This window comes from Oncorhynchus mykiss, chromosome 25 (genome assembly GCF_013265735.2).
Source record: "Oncorhynchus mykiss isolate Arlee chromosome 25, USDA_OmykA_1.1, whole genome shotgun sequence".
Classification (NCBI taxonomy): domain Eukaryota; kingdom Metazoa; phylum Chordata; class Actinopteri; order Salmoniformes; family Salmonidae; genus Oncorhynchus; species Oncorhynchus mykiss.
The window spans coordinates 14,508,995-14,531,189 of record NC_048589.1 but is presented as its reverse complement, the minus strand read 5'-3'; the positions used below and the strand labels follow the sequence as shown (position 1 = coordinate 14,531,189).

At 42.5% G+C, this 22,195-nt stretch overlaps 2 protein-coding genes across 6 annotated transcripts in view; both read right to left on the bottom strand.

Annotated features, from left to right (window-relative positions):
- Positions 1–38: 38 nt before the first annotated feature.
- LOC110505398 (kelch repeat and BTB domain-containing protein 11) lies at positions 39–6,007 on the bottom strand. 2 transcript variants are annotated; one of them, XM_021584592.2, is made up of 3 exons: positions 5,191–6,007; positions 4,786–4,879; positions 39–4,387 (listed from the first exon to the last, which is right to left on the bottom strand). In XM_021584592.2, the coding sequence occupies exon 3, from the start codon at positions 4,271–4,273 to the stop codon at positions 2,120–2,122; it is 2,154 nt and encodes a 717-aa protein (XP_021440267.2). In that variant the 5' UTR covers positions 4,274–4,387; positions 4,786–4,879; positions 5,191–6,007; the 3' UTR covers positions 39–2,119. The 2 variants fall into 2 exon arrangements, with proteins under 2 accessions (XP_021440267.2, XP_021440268.2); XM_021584593.2 differs by lacking the exon at positions 4,786–4,879.
- A 3,388-nt stretch (positions 6,008–9,395) lies between these two features.
- The window catches only part of LOC110505397 (rho guanine nucleotide exchange factor 10), a 92,065-nt gene continuing 79,265 nt past the window's right edge, over positions 9,396–22,195 (bottom strand). For all 4 annotated transcript variants that reach the window (XM_021584588.2, XM_021584589.2, XM_021584590.2 and 1 more), the window contains 3 exons: positions 12,843–12,965; positions 11,834–12,381; positions 9,396–11,701 (listed from right to left, as the gene is read on the bottom strand). In XM_021584588.2, coding sequence (XP_021440263.2) covers positions 11,867–12,381; positions 12,843–12,965 — 638 coding nt within the window. In that variant the 3' untranslated portion in view covers positions 9,396–11,701; positions 11,834–11,866. The remainder of the gene's footprint in view (positions 11,702–11,833; positions 12,382–12,842; positions 12,966–22,195) is intronic.

Below are 22,195 nucleotides of genomic sequence, written 5' to 3'. Positions count from 1 at the left end.
TGCAAGACACATTCTACAGAGAATGACTGTCACTTTTCTCAGACACAAAATATTTTATTTGCAGCACTTAGTTTTGACTGAAATACATCATTAAAACAGTTTGTTTTTTAGCTGTTACTTATTATATGCCATTAACAGCAAGAAAGCCTTCAACCAACACTGTACTTTCAAGCCACTCATCATTGCAATATTATGTCCAAAGCCAACAGGCCATAAGAGCTTCACTACACACTGACGCCAGCCAGTAAAATACCAAACTAATAAATCCAACCACATCCACTCTGTCACAACAGTTACAACTGCCTCTCGGAGATCCTGTTAAAATGTGATAGTTGCATTTTGCTCACCAAATAAATTCCACTGAATAAAATCCCACAGATGAACAAAACTCCCATTTGATGTGTTATTGCAAAAACTAAACAAATAGGTCTAATTTCTAAGAAAGAGCAATGAGATGGAGGGCTATTTGACCAGCTCCAGTATTGTATTAAAGTGAAATAAGGATTTGGCATAACCTTAGCAGAACAGATGAACATTGAGCTAAAGTTGATGAAGAGTGTGCTTCCTACTACTAAACACTGTGTGGGTGAGATGATTATGCATTATAAATGGATGGAATAAAACTCACAGGCCACATGGCTAGCATAAATTATACTGAAATAGTCCAGTACTTGTGAGGCAGTATCCAAAAAATGCACACTATGTATGCTAGTCACAGTCTTTCTGGCTGGCTCATCTAATACTTGTGGGAGATGACAACATAATAGCGTTTTCATTATCTGCAGGACAAGGGCAAATTCTCCTGTCCTGCATAGGAGAAATGACTCCTCACTTCTCTGAAGAATGTTAAAAGAATATTGTAGCAGCAAGTGTGGTGCCCTTGTATCACGGCAACATTGATACATTTCTGCTAATACTATTGCTTAGTGTTGTAGAGGTCACATACATCTTAGGGATTTGGGATATTAATCACCCAAATATATTTACTATAGATTTATTTACTGAAATGTCTGAAAGGGTTTGATGTGTTATTATCAGACTATTTGAGACAATACCAGACTTCTTTTGTCTTTGGCAAACGTGATAGTCAAGGACCAGGCCCCTAACAGTGAACAGTGTGCAGTAAGAATTGTCCCTCATATCTATACGGACTCAATCCTGTCTTCTGTAAACATCTTTGCACACCTAAGACCCGTTTCAATCAAACCCAGTAACCTAACACGATCCCAAAGATCAGTCAAAAACACCACTCTTCTGGTGCTGCAAGAATTCCCCTTTGGATTCATGCACACCACAAAACAACGAAAGTTGCACGGCTGGTTATTGGTTCTGAATGAACAGGTGGGTACTGGTTTTGATACCTAATTCACTAATAAGTGTATTGTGCTCTTCAACATTATTCCTCGATTATCTATACTGGTAGAATAGCATTATTGTAGAATATATACAGTATGTGGCTAATTTCCTCCTCCTGTTCAATGGCCTTGTGAAGTCATGTCAAAGGCAGTTCTGATATCAGGCCTTGGTGCTGTGAATGTTATTTCCCCTCCCCACCGTTTCTTCATAGAGCCATGTTACAGAGCATACATCACCACAGTAGCAGGCCTTGTACTGTACCAGATGAAGCTGCTTATGTGTTTGCTTGTTTCGTTTAGATAGGACTTGCCAGCTATGTCAGTCAGAACATACTTTAGCTGCCCCTGCACTCAGACAATTCCACCTCTGATGTGAGATTAGTGTCTAAAAGCGACCGGCCAGCCAACAGAATGAAAAACAATATCTATTCTAACTATCTGCTAAAACAAAAATGCACAATACAGACTGAACGCAGGGAAATACACACAAAAAAAACATCTGCACGTGTCATTATCTCATTATTTACAGTCAGATGCATTTCTGGTTGCACTCATTTAACATGTAAAAGTCATCCGTGTTAAGGCTTGTCCTGTAGATACTGTCACTGACCATGCAAAGACAACACATTCCATTACGAGCAGGTAAACTGGACAGGGGGGGGGGGGGGGGGATAAAGCTGACATTGAAAAATGTTCATTCTATTTTAAAAGGTCCACTATATTCTATTGACGGGCTTCTGTAATGTAGCGTCGTTGGTACACGGTCATATCACATGAGTCTTGTCAGGCAGACTGAGGATGAAAGGGAACAGTAGGCCCTTAGCTTCCAGTGGTGGCCTCAGAGGTTCCTCTACAAAGTAAGAGCCGTCCTCCTCCACTACGAACTGCAGAATCTGAGTCTTGTTCACACAATAGATGCAATTCCCAATGACGGCGCACCGGAACGGCAAAGGGGTGCCCTGTCGCTGTGATACACAGTCGTGCCACATTTTCACTATAGTGTTGTACTTGAACACATTGACCCCCTGGTCGCGGTTCACGTCAAACCTGTAGATGAAGCTTTTCAGGGCCACCATGTCGGTTGACTTCTTCCTGCTGTTGTTGTAGGGGCACTCCTGCCACTCGTCCCTCTTAGGGTCGTATTTTAGGAGACGGTAGAACAGAGACCCGCCAGAGACGTAGAGCTCTCCGTTACATGTGGTGGCTTCATGGGCCACTGCGAACACCCCTTTGGGTAAGGGAGCCACTGTGGTCCATCTGTCAGTCCGAGGATCATACTTTTCCACTGTGAACAAACACTCCCCTCCTATGGCGTACAGGTTACCTTCCATAGACACTAGCTTGAGCTGCGACCGCGCCTGGTTGAGCGACCGAACCTCGCTCCAGCGGTTAGTGATGGGGTTGTAACAGAACACCTTGTCTGAGACCTTGCCCTTATCTCCATATCCCTTTATCCCACCGGCCACAAACAGGTAGTTGTACATGGTGCAGATCCCACAGCCCTTAGTGTTTATGTCCTCCGGCATCAGAGTCAGAGGTCTCCAGTCATTGGCTGCCTCGTTGAAGTTGTAAATCATGTGGTTCTCCTCGAAGGATGCCGCGGACAGAGGGCTCTGCGGTCGACTGTTACAGCGACTCTGAGGTCGGCTCCCGACGCGGTCGAACACATCGTTGATCTCAGCGACCATCAGGGATCTTTTCCCCTCCATTCTCTTCTTCAGGACCAGATCCCTCTCCGACCCAGTCAGATGTCCATACACCGTTTGGTCCCGCAGGATCTGGAGGAAATTGTCACTCATGAAGCGATAGGCCGTCTCCTTCAGTTCGTTGAGTCGTTGCTTCTTGGCGATAGTTAGAATCTCGTAGCAGTTCTCTGCTGTGACCTGCTCTGAGATGGTATCCATAGCAGCCTGGAGGGCACATGGGATCTGTAAGATCTTAGCTCCTGTGATCACCTCTACCACATTGTCCTTGTGCACATTCATCTGAGAGGTGTAGATATAGTCTATCAGGATGGTCAGGGTCTTGTACTTCAGCCCTTTCACTTTCAGGATGTCTCTCGACTGACGAGCCTTGAAATAGTCACTCTTCTCTGCCAGAACAGACTTATGAACACTGATTTTCTGGCCACCGACTTCAATCACTAAATCCGGCTCCTCTTTAGGCGTTGTGTTACTGACCCCACCATGGCCACTACTGCCCCTGTGTCCTTGGCTCGACTCAAGCCCCGACTGTCCATACAATGTGTCATATTCTGTGGCAGAGCTGTGGCTGAACAAGCGCTCCAGCTCTTGTATGGTTGGCTGGTTGTCCGCGGTGATACAATGAGTGTCAGGCGCGGAGGTCCCCTGCTCCGGGGAGGCGGTGACGTTTGTGATGTGACACTGACTCCCCACTATGCTCTCTCTGTAGAGGGACAGAGACCCTTCCGCTTCCTCTCTGGCCTCTCCCTTGAAGTATAGTGAGGGACCCACACTGCAGGGCACTTTGGCCCTCGCCCCATTCATATCCTCACGGATACCGTTTCTGCCATGAGTACAGTTCTGGTCTCTACCAGCATCAAGCTTGGGTATGTGAGATGTATTTGCTAGATGAGAAAGATCAGTAATGTGAAGCTGATCTTTATTTGAGATGTGTGATCCATCACCAAGTGGACGGTCAAAGTGATGATGCCCAATCACCGTACCACCATCCAACAAGTACTCCTTTGTAACTGGCGTGCTCTGTCGACAGAATCCCTGGTCGTCCAGTATGAATCCCAGGTCTGGAGCATTGGTGTTCCCCTCCTGCTTCCGTGGGAGGGGACAGACATCCTCATCCGAGGGGGAGGAGAGGAGGTCCGAGCAGACGGGATGGTGGAAGATGACGTCTGCCTCCACTGTGTGCACTCCTCCTCCCGGTCTCTGTCTGTCATTCATCCTGTCTGATCAGAGCTAGTGGTAGTTCAGATCCTCAGTGATCATAGCGAGGAAAATCCAACAGAATTTTCTAGAATCACTTCTCCAGATCTTGGCAGGTCTCGTCCCTTGAACCTATTTGACACGTTAGGGGAGAAGAGAAATATATCAAAAGTCATTGAAAATCCATCATGCTTCTATGGCATGTTTCAAATAACTAAAACCTAAATTGTTGCCAGTGCTACTTAAACTCTGAGGGGCGCCCTTACTCCACAAGCAAAACATGGAGCCAACTTTGGCATATCTTCAGAGTTTTATAGAGTAACTGATGTTCTCAAAATTGACTAAACTCTATTGAAAAACACAACATTATTAAATTCTACAGATATTATTATGCGGGTCTAATTGCACATTTGGCATGTGTTGTGCAGAAAAAGATGAATTCAAGTGCTATTATTAAGATATTAGACATATAGTGATTGGAATAACAAGTGAATTATTGTTGCTATATACTGCTAACACACATGACCTACCTATTGGATGGTCATTCTAATCTGTGTTAATCGCGACCCGTGGGAGACGGACACACAGGGCGCATGCTCAGTGGCCACTGCTGACTGCTAAATCCTGAATATGATGGGAGAGGAAAGCCGTTCACGCGCACATTTCGCTGTCAAATTGTGTAATAAAAACCAAATTCTAGTACAATCATTTATAGAAATTGATTCATATATATTCGTTCATCATAACGTGAAGAAATATAAATTGGCAAATTTGCGCGCAATATAATTGTAAGGCAAGCAAATAATTCAAGGCTAAATTTACTATTAAGGTATCATCAAAGATGGAAATGCATCTCGACTCATATATATATATTTTAAAAAAACGTTGACCTAAATAGCATGATGATTGTTATTATAGTATAGCCTACTACTTACGTCTTTGTGTCTGTGGTGAAGTAGCAGCGCAGTTCAACAGACCGTTTTCAGTCACACACACACACACACACACAATGCCCAGTTATGTAAGGTAGCCCCAATACTGAAAATTGGAGAACCTCAAAAATGCAAGACAGCTCTTTTCCCTCATATATAGAGGTAATTTCGTAAATGTGAAGAAGTCCTTCATTACATGTCCTTTAGCTATATAGGCTATCACTTGAACAAATCATCTCCGAGTAAATGGATCTTTGTTATACCATTAAAAAAATCACAAGAGAAAACCCACTAACTACATCGATGTCTTGGTTAAAACAAAACACAGTCATTCCAGGATTGAGGCTTTCAGATAATCTATCCACGACCAATATGTTGCCAAGTAAATTCCTCCTGCAGCTCTCCAGTGCGTCCGAGTTGAGGCGTGAGCATCAAATGTCGTATTTCACCCCCACAGTTTAAAATCAGCCCAGCATAGATCAGTGTTCTCCCTCTCCGCTGCCCCGAATGTGTTTAGATTTTTTACACTTGGCTACAATCCGACAGTTATTGATATAGACCACACACCCTCTAGACGGATATTCCCTCAGCGCATGCACCACGCACGCGTTGGAGGCAAACCACCGGGAAAATGCGACATTCCTTCACACGCTTTTGTGTCCGAGATGTCATGGGGGAAGCTCGGCGATCTGCGCCCATGCGTGCATTATAAGACCCTGTCATTGTAAGACCCTTATAGGAAAGGCCCTACTTCAAAAGCAAAGCCAAATGACAACAAATATGTTGTTCACTAGACAACATACACATGTGTTTCCCTAGTGGGCTATTGTAATTATAAAGACATGTGTCCACATTAAAATGTACTACGGCTACCGCCTTTTGCTTGGTACGCTACAACATCCGATCATATTTTAGTCTGAAAGGAAGAACATTGCTTCAACCTATCCTTTACACCATGGGTTACAGTGCATTTGGAAAGTATTCAGACACCTTGACTTTTTCCACATTTTGTTACCTTAGACTTATTCTAAAATGGATTACATATTTTTTTCTTCCAATCTACACACACTACCTCAATGACAAAGCGAAAACAGTTTTTTAGAAATATTTTCAAATGCATAAAACAATTAAAACAGAAATACCTTATGTAAGTAAGTTTTCAGAACCTTTGCTATGAAACTCAAAATTGAGCTAAGGTGCATCCTGTTTCCATTGATCATCCTTGAGATGTTTATACAACTTGGAGTCCACCTGGGGTAAATTATTTTGATTGGAAATAATTTGACACATACACACACGTCTATATAAGGTCCCACAATTGACAGTGTATGTCAGAGCAAAAACCAAGCTGTGAGGTCGATGGAATTGTCCATTGAGCTCCAAGACAGGATTGTGTCAGGCATAGATCTAGGGAAGGGCACCAAAACATTTCTGCAGCACTGAAGGTCCCCAAGAACACAGTGGCCTCCATCATTCTTAAATGGAAGAAGTTCATAACCACCCAAGTCTCAGCCTAGAGCTGGCCAAACAGAGAAATCAGGGGAGAATGGCCTTGGTCAAGGAGGTGACCAAGAACCTGATAACTCTGACAGAGCTCTGGAGTTCCTCTGTGGAGATGGGAGAAAGTGCCAGAAGGACAACCATCTCTGCAGCACTCCAATCAGGCCTTTATGGTAGTGGCCAGACAGAAGCCACTCAGTAAAAAGGCACGACAGCCCGCTTGGAGTTTGCCAAAAGGCACCTAAAGACTCTCAGACCATGAGAAACAAGATTCTCTGGTCTGATGAAACCAAGATTGAACTCTTTGGCCTGAATGCCAAGCGTCACGTCTGGAGGAACCTGGCACCATCCCTACAGTGAAGCATGGTGGTGGCAGCATCATTCTGTGGGGATGTTTTTCAGCAGCAGGGACTGGGAGACTAGTCAGGATTGAGGCAAAGATGAATGGAAAAAAGTACAGAGAGATCCTTCATGAAAACCTGCTCCAGAGCGAAGGTTCACTTTCCAACAAGACAATCACCCAAAGCACATAGTCAAAACAACGCAGGAGTGGCTTTGGGACAAGTCTGAATGATCTTGAGTGGCCCAGCCAGAGACCGGACTTGAACCCAATCGAATATCTCAGAGAGACCTGAAAATAACTGTGCAGCGATGCTCCCCATTCAACCTGGCAAAGCTTGAGAGGATCAGCAGAGAATAATGGGAGAAACCGTATGACGGCTGCACGGTCCCATGGTGTTTATACTTGCGTACTATTGTTTGTACAGATGAACGTGGTACCTTCAGGCGTTTGGAAATTGCTCCCAAGGATGAACCAGACTTGTGGAGGTCTACAATTTATTGTCTGAGGTTTTTGATGATTTCTTTAGATTTTCCCATGATAGCAAAGAGGCACTGAGTTTGAAGGTAGGCCTTGAAATACATCCACAGGTACACCTCCAATTGACTCAAATGATGTCAATTAACCTATCGGAACATTTTAGAATTTAACATTTTTAAGAAATATTCCAAGCTGTTTAAAGGCACAGTCAACATAGTGTATGTAAACTTCTGACCAACTGGAATTGTGATAGTGAATTATAAATGTAATAATCTCTCTAAACAATTGTTGGAAAAATTACTTGTGGCATGCACAAAGTAGATGTCCTAACCGACTTGCCAAAACTATAGTTTGTTAACAAGAAATTTGTGGAGTGGTTGAAAAACAAGTTTTAATGACTCCAACCTAAGTGTATGTAGGCTTGCCAGAACAGGGGTTGAATACTTATTGACTCAAGACAATTCCACTTTTCATTTTTTATTAAGTTGTAAAGATTTCTAAAAACATAATTCCTCTGACATTGAGGGTATTGTGTGTGGGCCAGTGACATCTCAATTTAACCTATAAATTCAGGCTGTAACACAATGAAATATGGAAAACGTAAAGGGGTGTGAATACTTTCTGAAGGCACTGTAAATAAGCCTCCCTCTCCTTCAGTCCAGTCTCGCAAATGATTACAAAATGTTTTATTACACACACACACACACCACACCACACACACACACACACACATACATACATACATACATACATACACATGAATACAACCCAAATGGAAACGCAAAAAAAACTAAGCGCAAACGAGTGCTTCCCTTAACTTAAAAAAAATAATTATTCTCACAAATTTAAGAACCAGCAAATCAACCACCATCTTCACGGAGTTAAAATAGCATAACATGTCAGTGTGTCTCATATCAGTATCCCAGTTATAGACGGAGACAGTTTTATCCAGCACCCTTATCTTCCCGTTCTCTGGAGGTTGCATGGCGTAACCACTGGCCTTTTACATATAAAAATAGCTGAGCCACTCTGGGCCAACACAAGGGCACCAGAGTACAATCAGCACCACGGATTACACTGCAGCATTCCTGCCTGAGACAGATGAACACAGAGAAAAGGCAAGCCATAGCCACAACAAATCTTCCATGTTCACAATATAATGCACGATTGTCCCGCAGTATTATCTTGAGGAGCAGACATGCCACACAACACACATCCACACGGTGTGAGGAGAGAAATCACACTCAGCCATGCTGTCACAGACTATTGACAGTTCTCCATGGAAACCATGCAGGATCCGAGAAAACAAACCGTGTGCTTGTGAGTCAAGGCCATCTCCCAGTGTGATGAATGACAACAGTCAGACAGGGCACGAGCCTGGGATTGCTCTGTGGTGATGGGGCCCTGTTTAGTGCGCAATTATGTGACATAGCATGATTTTATCCTGTATTATATCAAGAAATGAGAATTCCACCAAAAATTAAAGCAATGGTCTGAGGATGGTCCTGGACCATCTGACAGAAAAATAAAAAAGGGGACAGTTTGATGAAAAAAATTAAAATAAAAGGTTCAAATCCAGGCACACCACAATTGTCCAAGACAATTGATACAGTATTTGTTTGATACAGTATCCTAGATACAGTATTTGTTATTGAAGTGCTGCTGGTCTGTATACCTTCACTGGTTAATAAATACTGTCTGTAGCCTACTTAAATCACTGTGGTTGAACTTTACCCTAAAAGACAGAATAGTCATCAGGACATTAGCTAAATGAGACATCCTGTGGGATATGTTTGGGTTCATGATACAGCACATTAGATTACAGAAAACTATTACTGGAATAATATGGCATAAGGGTAATCATTTGGATAAGGCAGGGACACTGAACTTCAAGTTCTAGAATATATTTGCGTTAACACAGATAATACAGTAATACATTTCAACATGATTGTGTAACACTATGTGGGCAGCATGTAACAAATTAGATCCTGACCAGCTGAGAGAATGAGAGTACATGTTGAAATCCTCAGGAACTGCATCACCCGCAGTTCTTACTACACTCCGGGCAAAAGACCGTCCTTACATGAATTGATAGCAGCACATTATCCAGAAGGTTAGGTTAACAAAGCTTTAGTCTCTTTTTTTCATTTCTAAATGTAATCCATTACAGTTCCTAGTTACCTGTTCAAAACTGCAATCTATAACGTAACATTTGGATTAGCCAAACTCAGTAACATAACCTGATTACTTTGTTGCTTTTGGATTACTTTCCCCTTAAAGGAAAACTCCACCCAAAAACTGCATGATTTCTGTATTTTGAAAGTTACATATTTTGAAAACTTGATTGCTGACAAGCAAAACATTTTGGGATTATGTCAACAATGGAATAATGAAACAAATACCAATAGATTGTTTTTCGAGTGGAATTTTCCTTTAAGAGGCATTATAAGAAGACAAAAGGATCCATCAAACACATTTGGTGTGTCATCATAGTTGTCTCTGACTTGTGGTCAGACTCGCTCAGGTGGAACAAGCTTAAACATGCGCCTTTTTTCAATGCTGAATTGCATGTCATTGAGAAAACAGAAAGGTGTCAATGTATGTTTCCACAAATGTCCTTTTAATTTAAAAGTAATCCAAGAAGTAATCTACTTTATTCAAAAGAAGATGTAATCTGAGGCTTTTTGTAATCAGATGACATGTAATCAGTTACTCCCCATCCTTGTATACCATTTCCTTGCAGTCTTTCGCCATCATTTCTCAAAATACAAACCATACAAGTTTTTTGTTTGGAGTTCATTGATTGTATGGTATAGTTAGTACCTGTGTTCTTCTGAAGGTCTAAACTAGTGCATTCGCAACATGTAGTTATGCAAACAATACAGAAAGACCCTTGATGTTCAGTGTGGAGAGGTGAACTTAAGAGATTGGCATTGAACCAAACACCCAAGGCTATACATACTGGCAGCATATGTGAACTAGTGCACCTCCCAGTATTTCCTTTTTGTTGATATAAGGTGAGCAAACTGAGCGTGCATACATTAAAGCTAGATTAATACAAACCTAGACACAGTATGTAAAGAAAATATCCATAAAACTGTTGAATAAAACATTGTTTATAGATTTGTTAATATACGCAACAGAAGTACATACAAAATGTGACAAAAGTATAAAGCTTTTTATCATTTACATTTTTTTTTTTTTTAAATACCCTTTAGTGACAACACATTTATTTGGGCAAGTAACAACCCCTACTTCTTTTCATCTGGTAACAGTTAGCGACTCTCCCTCCATTTAGGATCTACAGGAAACCTGGCCAGCCAGGAAGTCCCATCATACCTTTCAGAAACACTCACCCTCCATAGCCCCCTGATGGCAACTACAAGGAAACGTTCAGCTTTAGTGTTCCAGTGAAATAAGGACACCATTGCAAAGGACCACTCCCTGACCCAATAACAAACAAGTAAGCATATCTAGAAACAGACCCAATTCATAGAACATAGACTGGCGCAATGAGATGATCAGAATATGCCTTTACCTAACAGTGGAAGTGTCAGGGTAGACATTGTTCAAAGCCACAGAGATGAAGTCAACTTGTCTCTCAACTTCGGTCCACATAGGAAAATGGGAATTTCTGATGTCTACGTGTCCATTTTCATAATGCACCCGCATCTGCCCAGATAGAATTATTGTGCCATTGACACTGATGATCTGGCCCAACGTCTCAGTAACATAGAATATATTAGCCATGTTATAACAACTGAAGACAAGTAACATTTCATCGGTCCTCTATGAAAATGACATCGTAAGAATGACATTAAGGCCATTTCAGTGGTTTTTCTACATATTCATGTTCTCTTCACTGGATTCATCTTCCACCATGGTGTTAACGGTTCAGGTATTGGATGCTGTAAGCAAAGTCAGGTGCCATGAAAAAGTGGTTATAGTGTATTGATCCCTTGGCATTGACCCAATGGGAATGTCTCACGTGTACATAAGGCTATAGGTTTTTGGGTGGGAGACACCATAAGAAACTCTTCAAACTGTTTATGGAATGCCCTCTGAAGTATTTTTCATTCTAAGACACATGGCTGAGTTGACTGAGCCCAAAGTCCAGACAACTATGGCAATGGACATCCTTTGGAGTTGTGTCACTGACTTCAAATAGAAACTGCAGCACCCTCAGTCTTCACCCTGAAGAGAAAGAGACAATAAGAGCATGAGGAGGAGTATGGGGAGACTTGAAAGGATGATTACTATTGACTTATGAGTGGTTATTAAACCATTAACACTAGTGACTACTGCAGTGACTATGGTCCCACTCACCTTGCTGCACTGTGGTAGTTAGTCTTTAGTCTCTTACATGTTGAGAAGAGGGATCTGCCACACCATAATGGTGGACACAGTCTCCTCCTGGCGGGACTGTTTGCTCTTCCTGTTGACCCTGCGGTGACCCAGCCCCCCCGACACCACAAGCAGAGAGCTGACGTTCACCTTCTTGACCCTCCTGCCCCTCTGGTGATTGGCTGGGTCATTGACCAGGTCATAGATGGCCCCGTCCTCAGGCCCGTGCTCCAGAGAGCCCTGTGACAGAGCCAGGGAGCCACAGGAGGAGGACAGGGAGTCATGGAGGGCCATGGAGGAGCAGCCTGCCTCCCCCAGCCACACTCCCCGGCCCTGAGTAGCAGCAGGACTGGGTGTGGAGCCTGGGGGTGGAGGTGGGGAGGCCTCCCCGTCCTGGGTGTCCCCTGGCTGGCTGGGTGGGCTGCTGCCTGGGCTGTCTGAGTTGCCTGAGGGCCGGTTGCACACGGCGGCTGCCATGGTGAGGAACTTCACTGGGCCGTGGTGGGCATGGAAAGATACCATGCCCCGTCCTACGACATCCAAATATCCAGACACACATTACTCCATACACACATACAAATGCACTAATCAACAGCTAACGTTACTGGATAATACTGGTAATAACTACATATGTTTGAAATTGCCTGCTTTTGGCAGAAGCCTCCAGAGACTAAGAATTCTGTAGACCGGAGGCACACGGAAATTGGCTTTGAGTCATTATATCAATTAAGAGGCAGTATCATTGTGAGAAAGGCTACACTAAACTAACCAGGCAGGGCTGGGACCTGAACGAAAATGACTGGGGCCCATTAATCCATGTTGTGCTCCATTTACAATGACATACTATTGGCTATCAAAGTCCTTAAAGCACCCCTTCCCAAATCTCCTCTTTAACCCCAAAACTATGACACCAAATGGATGGATTGCCATAGAAATCATCATTGGGATGTTTTGATAATCTGGAATAATCTTCAGATGAAGATGCACCCACCTGTGACCTTAGGGATGCCCTGTAGTCTAGGGACAGAGAGGGCCACTGTCACCCCCAGGTTGGTCCCCACCAGCAGCAGACCATGACATACCAGCAGACTGCTCACAGAGACCCTCTGGTTTCCTATGGCCAGAAAATACACATCGTCATAACCTGAATCTGCAGAATATTAATTACATTCTGGAAGAAGTTGTAGAGAGAAGTAATCCAGTGGGCTGTAGTATTGCACAAAATGTTCTGACCACATGGTTTTGTCAAATTATGAGGGAAAAAAAAGTTTATATTTAAATAGGTAATAGTTGACCTTCAAGAACGATTTCTGGAGTCAAGCCGTTTGACCTCACACCATAACACAGTAGGAGATTCAGAAGTAGAATCATGTCTCAGAAAAGAAAAAGAACACTCGATTGGCCACTTCCTGTGAGCTGTGGTAGAGTACAGTTGAAAAGAGGGAGGTATTTCTGCTCTGTGTGTGGGGAGGTTACTAGGGCAATACCGCTTAACAGCCAATGGTCTCCCAGGCAACCAAAAGAGAAGCAGGAATAAAAAATGAAAACAATTAAACTCCTCACTATTCGATTATAGTCCGCTTTGAGTCACACAAACAAAACAAAAAAAGTATAAGAGAATGAGTGAACCGTAAAATGGTAATTAAACAAGCAACTGTGGTTCTATTCAGAAAGCCTGGAGCACGCTGGGACAGAAAGGACTACGTGTGTCCTGTCCTCCCCCTCAGTCACAAATCAATTCAGTATGAAATGTCACTTTGTACTGTAAACAAAGTAATTGTTAAGCTAAATGCACCTTCAGAGGACGGTGATAAATTGTGTCTTCTGACGAACAATGTTTAGTGACTTATTAGGTGGAACTTGGCACTCATTTACATATTAACTTTACCATGGGAACAAGCTCGTCACTCTACAAAGAGTGAACAGACAAATGTGCAAAAGCATTTTGACAACACACTCAATACAGACAGCTATAACTCTGTTTGAGAGCCTGTCAAGGCTCCAGTTGTGAGTGGCACTACCCATTATACATTGCAGCTCGAGTCACCTCCCTCCCACAACCCCCCCCCCCAGGGCCTTGGCCAAATCATCCGCTGATCCATCTGCCTGACACCCAGAGTTCACCCCTCTGAAGAACATCCTGAGTCTACAGTACCAGCCGGTCAGTCAGTCAGTCACTAAACTACGCACCCAGCACAGAAAAACCCATCTCTGCACATGTGCTTACAATGAGGGTCCACAGTTACCAGAAACACACACACACACACACACACACAGGGGTGCATTTCTTGACTTCCTCCTTTCATAATATTTGAAGTTCCCCACCCATAGACCAAACCAAAATAAACCGGGACCAGCATCAACACAGCCCGGGCCTGTTCCTGATCCCACACCAGACGTCTACTTTGATCTGCACTTATCCCCCACAACTAGCACGCTGGATTACAGTAGGGGGCGCAGATAGAAAACATTAGGCCTATAGTCTACACTGATATTCCACTAGCAAGGCAGGGGGTCCAGATAGAAAACATTAAGCCCATAGTACAGTCGTGGCCAAAAGTTGAGAATGACATAAATATTAGTTTCCAAAGTTTGCTGCTTCAGTGTCTTTAGATATTTTTGTCAGATGTTACTATGGAAAACTGAAGTATAATTACAAGCATTTCATAAGTGAAAAAGGCTTTTTATTGACAATTACATGAAGTTGACACTGAGTCAATATTTGCAGTGTTGAACCTTCTTTTTCAAGACCTCTGCAATCCGCCCTGGCTTGCTGTCAATTAACTTCTGGGCCACATCCTGACTGATGGCAGCCCATTCTTGCATAATAAATGCTTGGAGTTTGTCAGCATTTGTGGGTTTTTGTTTGTCCACCCACCTCTTGAGGATTGACCACAAGTTCTCAATGGGAATAAGGTCTGGGGAGTTTCCTGGTCCTGGATCAACAATATCAATGTTTTGTTCCCCGAGCAACTTAAGTTATCATTTTTGCCTTATGGCAAGGTGCTCCATCATGCTGGAAAAGGCATTGTTCGTCACCAAACTGTTCCTGGATGGTTGAGACAAGTTGCTCTTAGAGGATGTGTTGGTACCATTCTTTATTCATGGCTGTGTTCTTAGGCAAAATTGTGAGTGAGCCCACTCCCTTGGCTGAGAAGCAACCCCACACATGAATGGCCTCAGGATGCTTTACTGTTGGCATGACACAGGACTGATGGTAGTGCTCACCTTGTCTTCTCCAGACAAGCTTTTTTCCAGATGCCCCAAACAATAGGAAAGGGGAGTCAGAGAAAATGACTTTACCCCAGTCCTCAGCAGTCCAATCCCTGTACCTTTTGCAGAATATCAGTCTGTCCCTGATGTTTTTTCCTGGAGAGAAGTGGCTTCTTTGCTGCCCTTCTTGACACCAGGCCATCCTCCAAAAGTCTTCACCTCACTGTGCATGCAGATGCACTCACCCCTACCTGCTGCCATTCCTGAGCAAGCTCTGTACTGGTGGTGCCCCTGCAGCCGAATCAACTTTAGGAGACGGTCCTGGCGCTTGCTGGACTTTCTTCGGCGCTCTGAAGCCTTCTTCACAACAATTGAACCACTCTCCTTGAAGTTCTTGATGATCCGATAAATGGATGATTTCGGTGCAATCTTACTGGCAGCAATATCCTTGCCTGTGAAGCCATTTTTGTGCAAAGCAATGATGATGGCACGTGTTTCCTTGCAGGTAACCATGGTTGACAGAGGAAGAACAATGATTCCAAGCACTAGCCTCCTTTTGAAGCTTCCAGTCTGTTATTCAAACTCAATCAGCATGACAGCGTGATCTCCAGCCTTGTCGTCATCAACACTCACACCTGTGTTAATGAGAGAATCACTGACATGTCAGCTGGTCCTTTTGTGGCAGGGCTGAAATGCACTGAATTTTTTTGGGGGGGGAATTCAGTTCATTTGCATGGCAGAGGGACTTTGCAATTAATTGCAATTCATCTGATCACTCTTCATAACATTCTGGAGTATATGCAAATTGCCATCATACAAACTGAGGCAGCAGACTGAAAATGAATATTTGTGTCATTCTCAAAACTTTTGGCCACGACTGTACAGTACACTAGCAGGGGGGTAGGGGGTAAGGATGTGGCGGTCATGACATTTTGCCAGCCGGTGTTTGTCAAGCAAATAACTGTCTCCTGGCCTCCTGGTAATTGACCGGTATTTTACATAAACACATTTGCATCTGCTGGCTTCCACACATAGCCCACAATCCACTGATGTTGACCTTTGGAACATCTTTTAAAAACTCAAATAAATCCATGTAATATAGCCTACACCATCACAATAAATCCATTATATATTTTAGACAGGTCTAAAGAAACATGATATGAAGAAAATGTTGTCAATTTCAGAATAACAGAATAGCATACTCTGAGTTGTCCTTATGTTAGGCCGTGCTCTGGCAATGCCATGTGGGCTACACTAGTTCATTTAGCAGACAAGATTTGCATTATTGTATATTATGTTATAGTGTGAAGAATACAATTGAACATAGCTGAATAAAATAGAAAGGATCTTTTCTACAAACGATTTCTGGAGGGAGAGCGCACATGCAGCTTTTCTGTGTTGAGCGGTTAACCCGGAAACAGGCACTCCTATATGCTTCATTTAGAGTTATTTATACAACTTTAGTTGTTCTACAAAACATTGGGCTATATATGTTTGATGTTTAATATACACTAAGGCTAAATGATGCAACTATGAAAGGCATGCGCTCTGCTTTGTTTCTTGTGCAGGCTGTACACACTTCATCAGTCTCTCATTCAGAATTAGACAAACACTTGATAATGCCTTGAATTTCCCGGCGGCATCCCCCTAGTCTGACCATAATGCCCCCTAAAAACATCCATGCCTTTTGTGGCCAGTGTGTCCCTGGGCTGAATATATTCATTATAATTCCCTTTTCCCCGCTGCATGTTCCGAAGCGCCTCTCACTCACATGGCTCTCTCAAAATATCTCAATTCTTATTAGCCAATCCCCGTCATGTGATGGGGTTCTTCTCACAGGCATCCATCTCAGCTAAGAAGTAGGCTACAAATGAAGACAGACATCAGGGACGCAACTGTGCGCATCCTTCATATTTTAACTGTCCACATGTACTTTTCGTCAGCCAACAAGATGAGTAGGCCTAATGAACAGCAAAAGCACTAGCTTTATGATTATGGCAATCTACTATACCCCATAGCACAAAAGTTGACCTATTCTATTGATTAATAAATATTCCAAACATAGTCTGGGACAATTGTCAGATGCGATAGATCTCAAATTAATTGGACCACTTGCATCAAATAACCTTTTAAAAGCAATGAGGCTGACGCAACAGATAAGAACTTTTAGCTTAAAACGTTGATAAATGAATAGGCCATTTCTTCACATTATAAGCACAGCAACGTGCACATGGCAGTAAGTTCCAAAATGCAATCAATTAGCGGGAAAACACCTCAAAAGTTACCACAAATGCTATTATGCATGTAATGCTTTATTATAGAAGGTGCATTTTTAGGGTGAATATCATCTTCCCCAAACTTAAAATTCACACACCGCCTATGTATGCCAGTTAGGCTCGACATTAGTTGTAAAGCGTATTAATGTGCTTAATTTTGAAAAGGTAATTTGGCCACTTCAGTTGTGATACAAACCTCATCAAATCATATAGGCCTATGGGGGACGCAACTAATATTGTCTTTACATATACTAAATAATATGGGGGGAATTAGTTTTGATTTAGAATGGACCATTATCATGCACCTGTCTCAGAACAGGGGCAGCGGGAAAAAATACACGTCATCTAATGCACTTAAATAGAGAATGGAGGACACTTTCCCCCATGGTTTATTTTCATGCCAGCCAGATAGGCTATACTACTGTTGTGAAGCAAAGCAATGTGCTTAATATTAAGAAAGTTGATGAATAAATATAGTAGACCTAGCCTATAGAAAGTTGATGAGATCCTCCTATTTTTAATAGGACAGTAGAAATGTTGCACAACATGAGCTCATGGGCTCTCGTGACGTGTTGGATTTGATTGGAGTACATTTGCATTGATGGCTAAGTGATTAGAGAGACTATGAGAGTGCTGAGGCAGTTAGCAAGTTCGGTAGGCTACTGATGACCATCAGCATCAGAGCTTGAAAAAGCCTAATTACTTGTGACTTCCGGTGTGGCGGTAATATGGTCACCATAACAGCCCTAGTTGGGGGTGGGTTAGATATTAAACACTGATCCCATCTCATTAGAGAAATGGTTCATATCAGGCCAAAATCTGGGACCAGCGACAGAGAGGCTACAACCCTACAATCTCTTCCTGTGTCCAGGCCGCTGGGTGACCATGCGGAGAGGTGAAAGACAGTCCCAGAGCTAGTGCGGTAATGAAGGGTCTGGAGGTGCTGTTTCCTGGCCTCAACATGTTTGTCCCCATTAATGTCCGCATGGCTGTGTATTTGGATCAGGCCTGAACAAAGCCAGTGATACAGAACCTCCTCTCCTGCACTCACGACAGACTTGTCTTCTAGGGAACATCAAATACACAATGAAGAAACAAGCCATATATCGAGCAGGGTTTCTGGGAGATTTTCCCAAATCGAAATTGACCAAACCAAAAACACTGTAAAGGGTTAAGGAAGGGCAGAGGAGGTATTGTAAAAGAATCACCAAAGCATGGGCGTTTGAGCAATCATTGTGAAATTCAAATGAAAACAGCTATAACCTAATTACACTCAGAGACCACAGTTCTCTGAAATACCGGTTCTCTGGAATTCCTCAGTGCAATCAAAGGATTTGAGGGATCGTTCCAACATGAGCGAGCATGAGAAGGACAACCCCACCTGGAGCGCGGAGGACATTTAACACTCCATTCTACGCCAGCAACCGTGAAATCCTTCCAGATATTTGGTGACGTCACCCTCCCAACTAAAAACCCCTGTCTGAACCTGTGTTTCCTAAAACAAGCCAAACTGCAGGTCTGCAACTTCTCTAAACTGCTGAGAAACCTAGTTCACTTAACACACATTGTCTTACCGCTCTCTGCTAGACTTCTGAAACCCTGTAAATACACAAATAGTGTGTAGTTAGTCTGTCTTGGTTCCGGTTGTTTGTTCACACAGTATGTATGGGTGCATCTGGAGTTCCATCCAGAGTTTGAAATAAAACACTCCAGTTCTAAATCAACAAGCATCCATCACCCTTCACTCTCAACAGGTATTGATCGTCCGGTCCCCTACCACGCCCACCATGGCCCAGTGAAGTTCCAGCTTGAATGACACTACGGTTTGAGTCAGCAGGCTCTGCAGATCCAATACGTTCTCAAGCCTAGTCAATCAATCTAGCAGCAGCTGCCAACAACTGAAGAATAAGTACCTGGGTGGAACATTGTGGAAAAGCCCAGAACAGGAGACAAATCCAGGCTTATAGGGGCATACAATACAATTCCCTCCACAGAGAGAAATCTGAACTTGCCCTGACAAATCACATTCAGATGTTTAGCCAGTGCAGGCCGCCAGTTCAAACCATGGTTGAAGAGAACTGGCAAAGTGGTGCAGTGGGGGTTGGTTCAGTTGGCTGTTCCACTTTAAGGAAGAAAAACAAACAGAGTCCCATGACAGAGAGATACTGTAGATAGGGCATTAACACAGTGCCGTTATCAGAGGAAGTCAGCTCTTTGGTGATACACACAGACCGTAAGAGACCCTGCTTGGCCTAGAGGAGGAAGTCTTTCAAGTCGCTGGTCTGAGGTCTCTAATTCAAGAGAAACTCTGTGGTTGATGTCTCTTATTAGTTAATGGGACCAAGGAGTCTTAAATTATTCCAGACTGGCTTTATCATTCACATCTGTGTTGAAAACCCTTGCTCAACCTCAAGATTGGTGTTGGGCTGAGTTTCCCAGAAGGGTAGGTGTAGGGTAGGGTTAGTTACTGACTGGATATTGAAAGCATGCTGTACTGAATGAAAGTGTACTCTTGCTTTTCCACAAACTACCACAAAGTGATCCCTAAGAGACCCTTAGGTTTATGCAAGCCTTGATTCGATTGCATAATCAAATACTGGAGCACTATATGCAAGTAAACCATGCACAATGGGACATATGCCAAGATTTAACACAAGGTTTGCTGTGCTTGAAGCCATGATATTGTCCCTTACTCTAATGCAATATATTACATTCAACTGCTTAAATTGGTTATCAAATATTATCTAACGCCCATATGGTGCACTTCTTTGTGTCTAATCTCTCTTTGAAAGTAAATATATTTAATAGGGTACACAAAACCTTATGGTAATAATGGATGAGGCCAGTAAAATACTCAACTAAGTATACACAGTCTAGGGATTATAAACAATGGGCAGAACTCAGCTAACGATAGCACTGTTTATTATGCTTTTCAAAGAAGACCGATATGTTACTGTAGGTTAGTCATTACTGGTGACACACACACACACACACACACACACCGACTGATCCAGAGCCACAGCAGCTGTCACTATATAAAACACTCCACAGCTGAGTCAAATAGAGTTAAGAGTTAAAATAATGGAATTCAAACTTGAGCTCAAAAACAGTCGACTGGACGGCATCTTCAAAATACTTTACAACTTCAGAGGTGAGGAACTGAGGACAATAAACAGGAACCTCAAAACGCGGAGCAACCCTTATAATACGGCTGACAGTACAGCTGATGACAGGGAACCAGCAGCTGAAACTGACAATATACAGGATCAAACCCCAAAAACTCAAATCAAACCAACCGAGCTGTTGTAGCAATATTAAAGAGCAGCCACAGATAGGAGAGAAAGATTACGACTAGTCCTCTAGACTGATGTAGGACACAGAGCTCTGACAACAGATTACTATTCACAACACAGCTGGCTCTGATGGAGATCCTCACTCTGGGCTGCTGCTCGTCTTTCTGACTGCCATCTGGCCGTCGCTAAGATGTTTGAGGCGAGCTTCACCAGCATAAAGGACAAATCAAACTTGTCATACTGAAACAACAAACGACGTATGATTTCGCCAAGTTACAGGACTCGGTAGCAATAAGTGTGTTACTATGGTAACAGCAACTGATGTAGCAACAGAGAAGGTAACTACATACACTACATATATATTCAGTGGAGGTTGAAATTGTTGACACCCCTGATAAAGATGAGCAATAATGACTGTATAAAATAAATAATAAAAAAGACAGCTATATTAATGCTCTAAAAAAAAAGTACATTATATTATTTTATACTAATACAATTGATCAGGAGAGAGAGATTGTTTAAAAGTAATACAATTTTTTTCTTCTCAAAAAAAGGTAGGGGTCAAAATGATTGACACCCCTAAAGATTCTAATAAAAGAGTAAAACGTTTTGTATTTGGTCCCATATTCCTAGCACACAAGGACTACATCACGCTTGTGACTGTACAAACGTGTTGGATGCATTTGCAATTCATTTTGGTTGTGTTTCAGATCATTTTGTGCCCTATAGAAATAAATGGTAAATAATGTAGTGTCATTTTGGAGTCACTTTTATTGTAAATAAGCGTAAAATATGTTCCTAAACACATCTACATTAATGTGGATGCTACCATGATTAAGGATAATCCTGAATAAATCATGAATAATGATGAGTGAGAAAAGTCGCAGAGGGTCAAACAAAGATCATATAATTTGACCCTGACCTTTGAGAAAAAAACTATTACTTGTTAAACTCTTTCTCTGAGCAATTTAGTATTAGTATAAAACATACAATTTACACCCCCAAATCTAGCATAAAATATAGCTTGTATTTGAAATGTCTTATATTCTACAGTTATTATTGAAAGAAGAGGGTGCAGAACCAATGTACATCGAGGTGCAACTAATGAAGGCCATTGTGGCCTGAAACATCTTTCTTTGAACTTTGAACTTAAATAAAACACATTGTTAATGGTGAGCGAGTGATACACTTTTCCTTTGCAGTTATTATTGCTCATTTTTATCAAGGGTAGTCAATCACTTTGGTCCCCACTGTACATACATCATAGTGCTTGTATGGGATTATGACACACAATGTAATATTAATTCCGACTGTACATAAGAGTACATACTGTTATTATAGTATGTTGACTGTAGACTGTCCCCCCCCCCCCCCCCCCCTCCCCCCAGAAGCTTGAGCTACATCCAATTCTTGATCCAAAGGGTATTAACCAAACTCAGACCCAGCACTGGGGAAATAACACAGATTACTGTGTACTGGGAACCTTTATCCAACCCAAAGCGGCTTTACACAGTCCGACTGGTCTGTACTCGCCATTCATGACTAAACAGTCTTGCAAAATG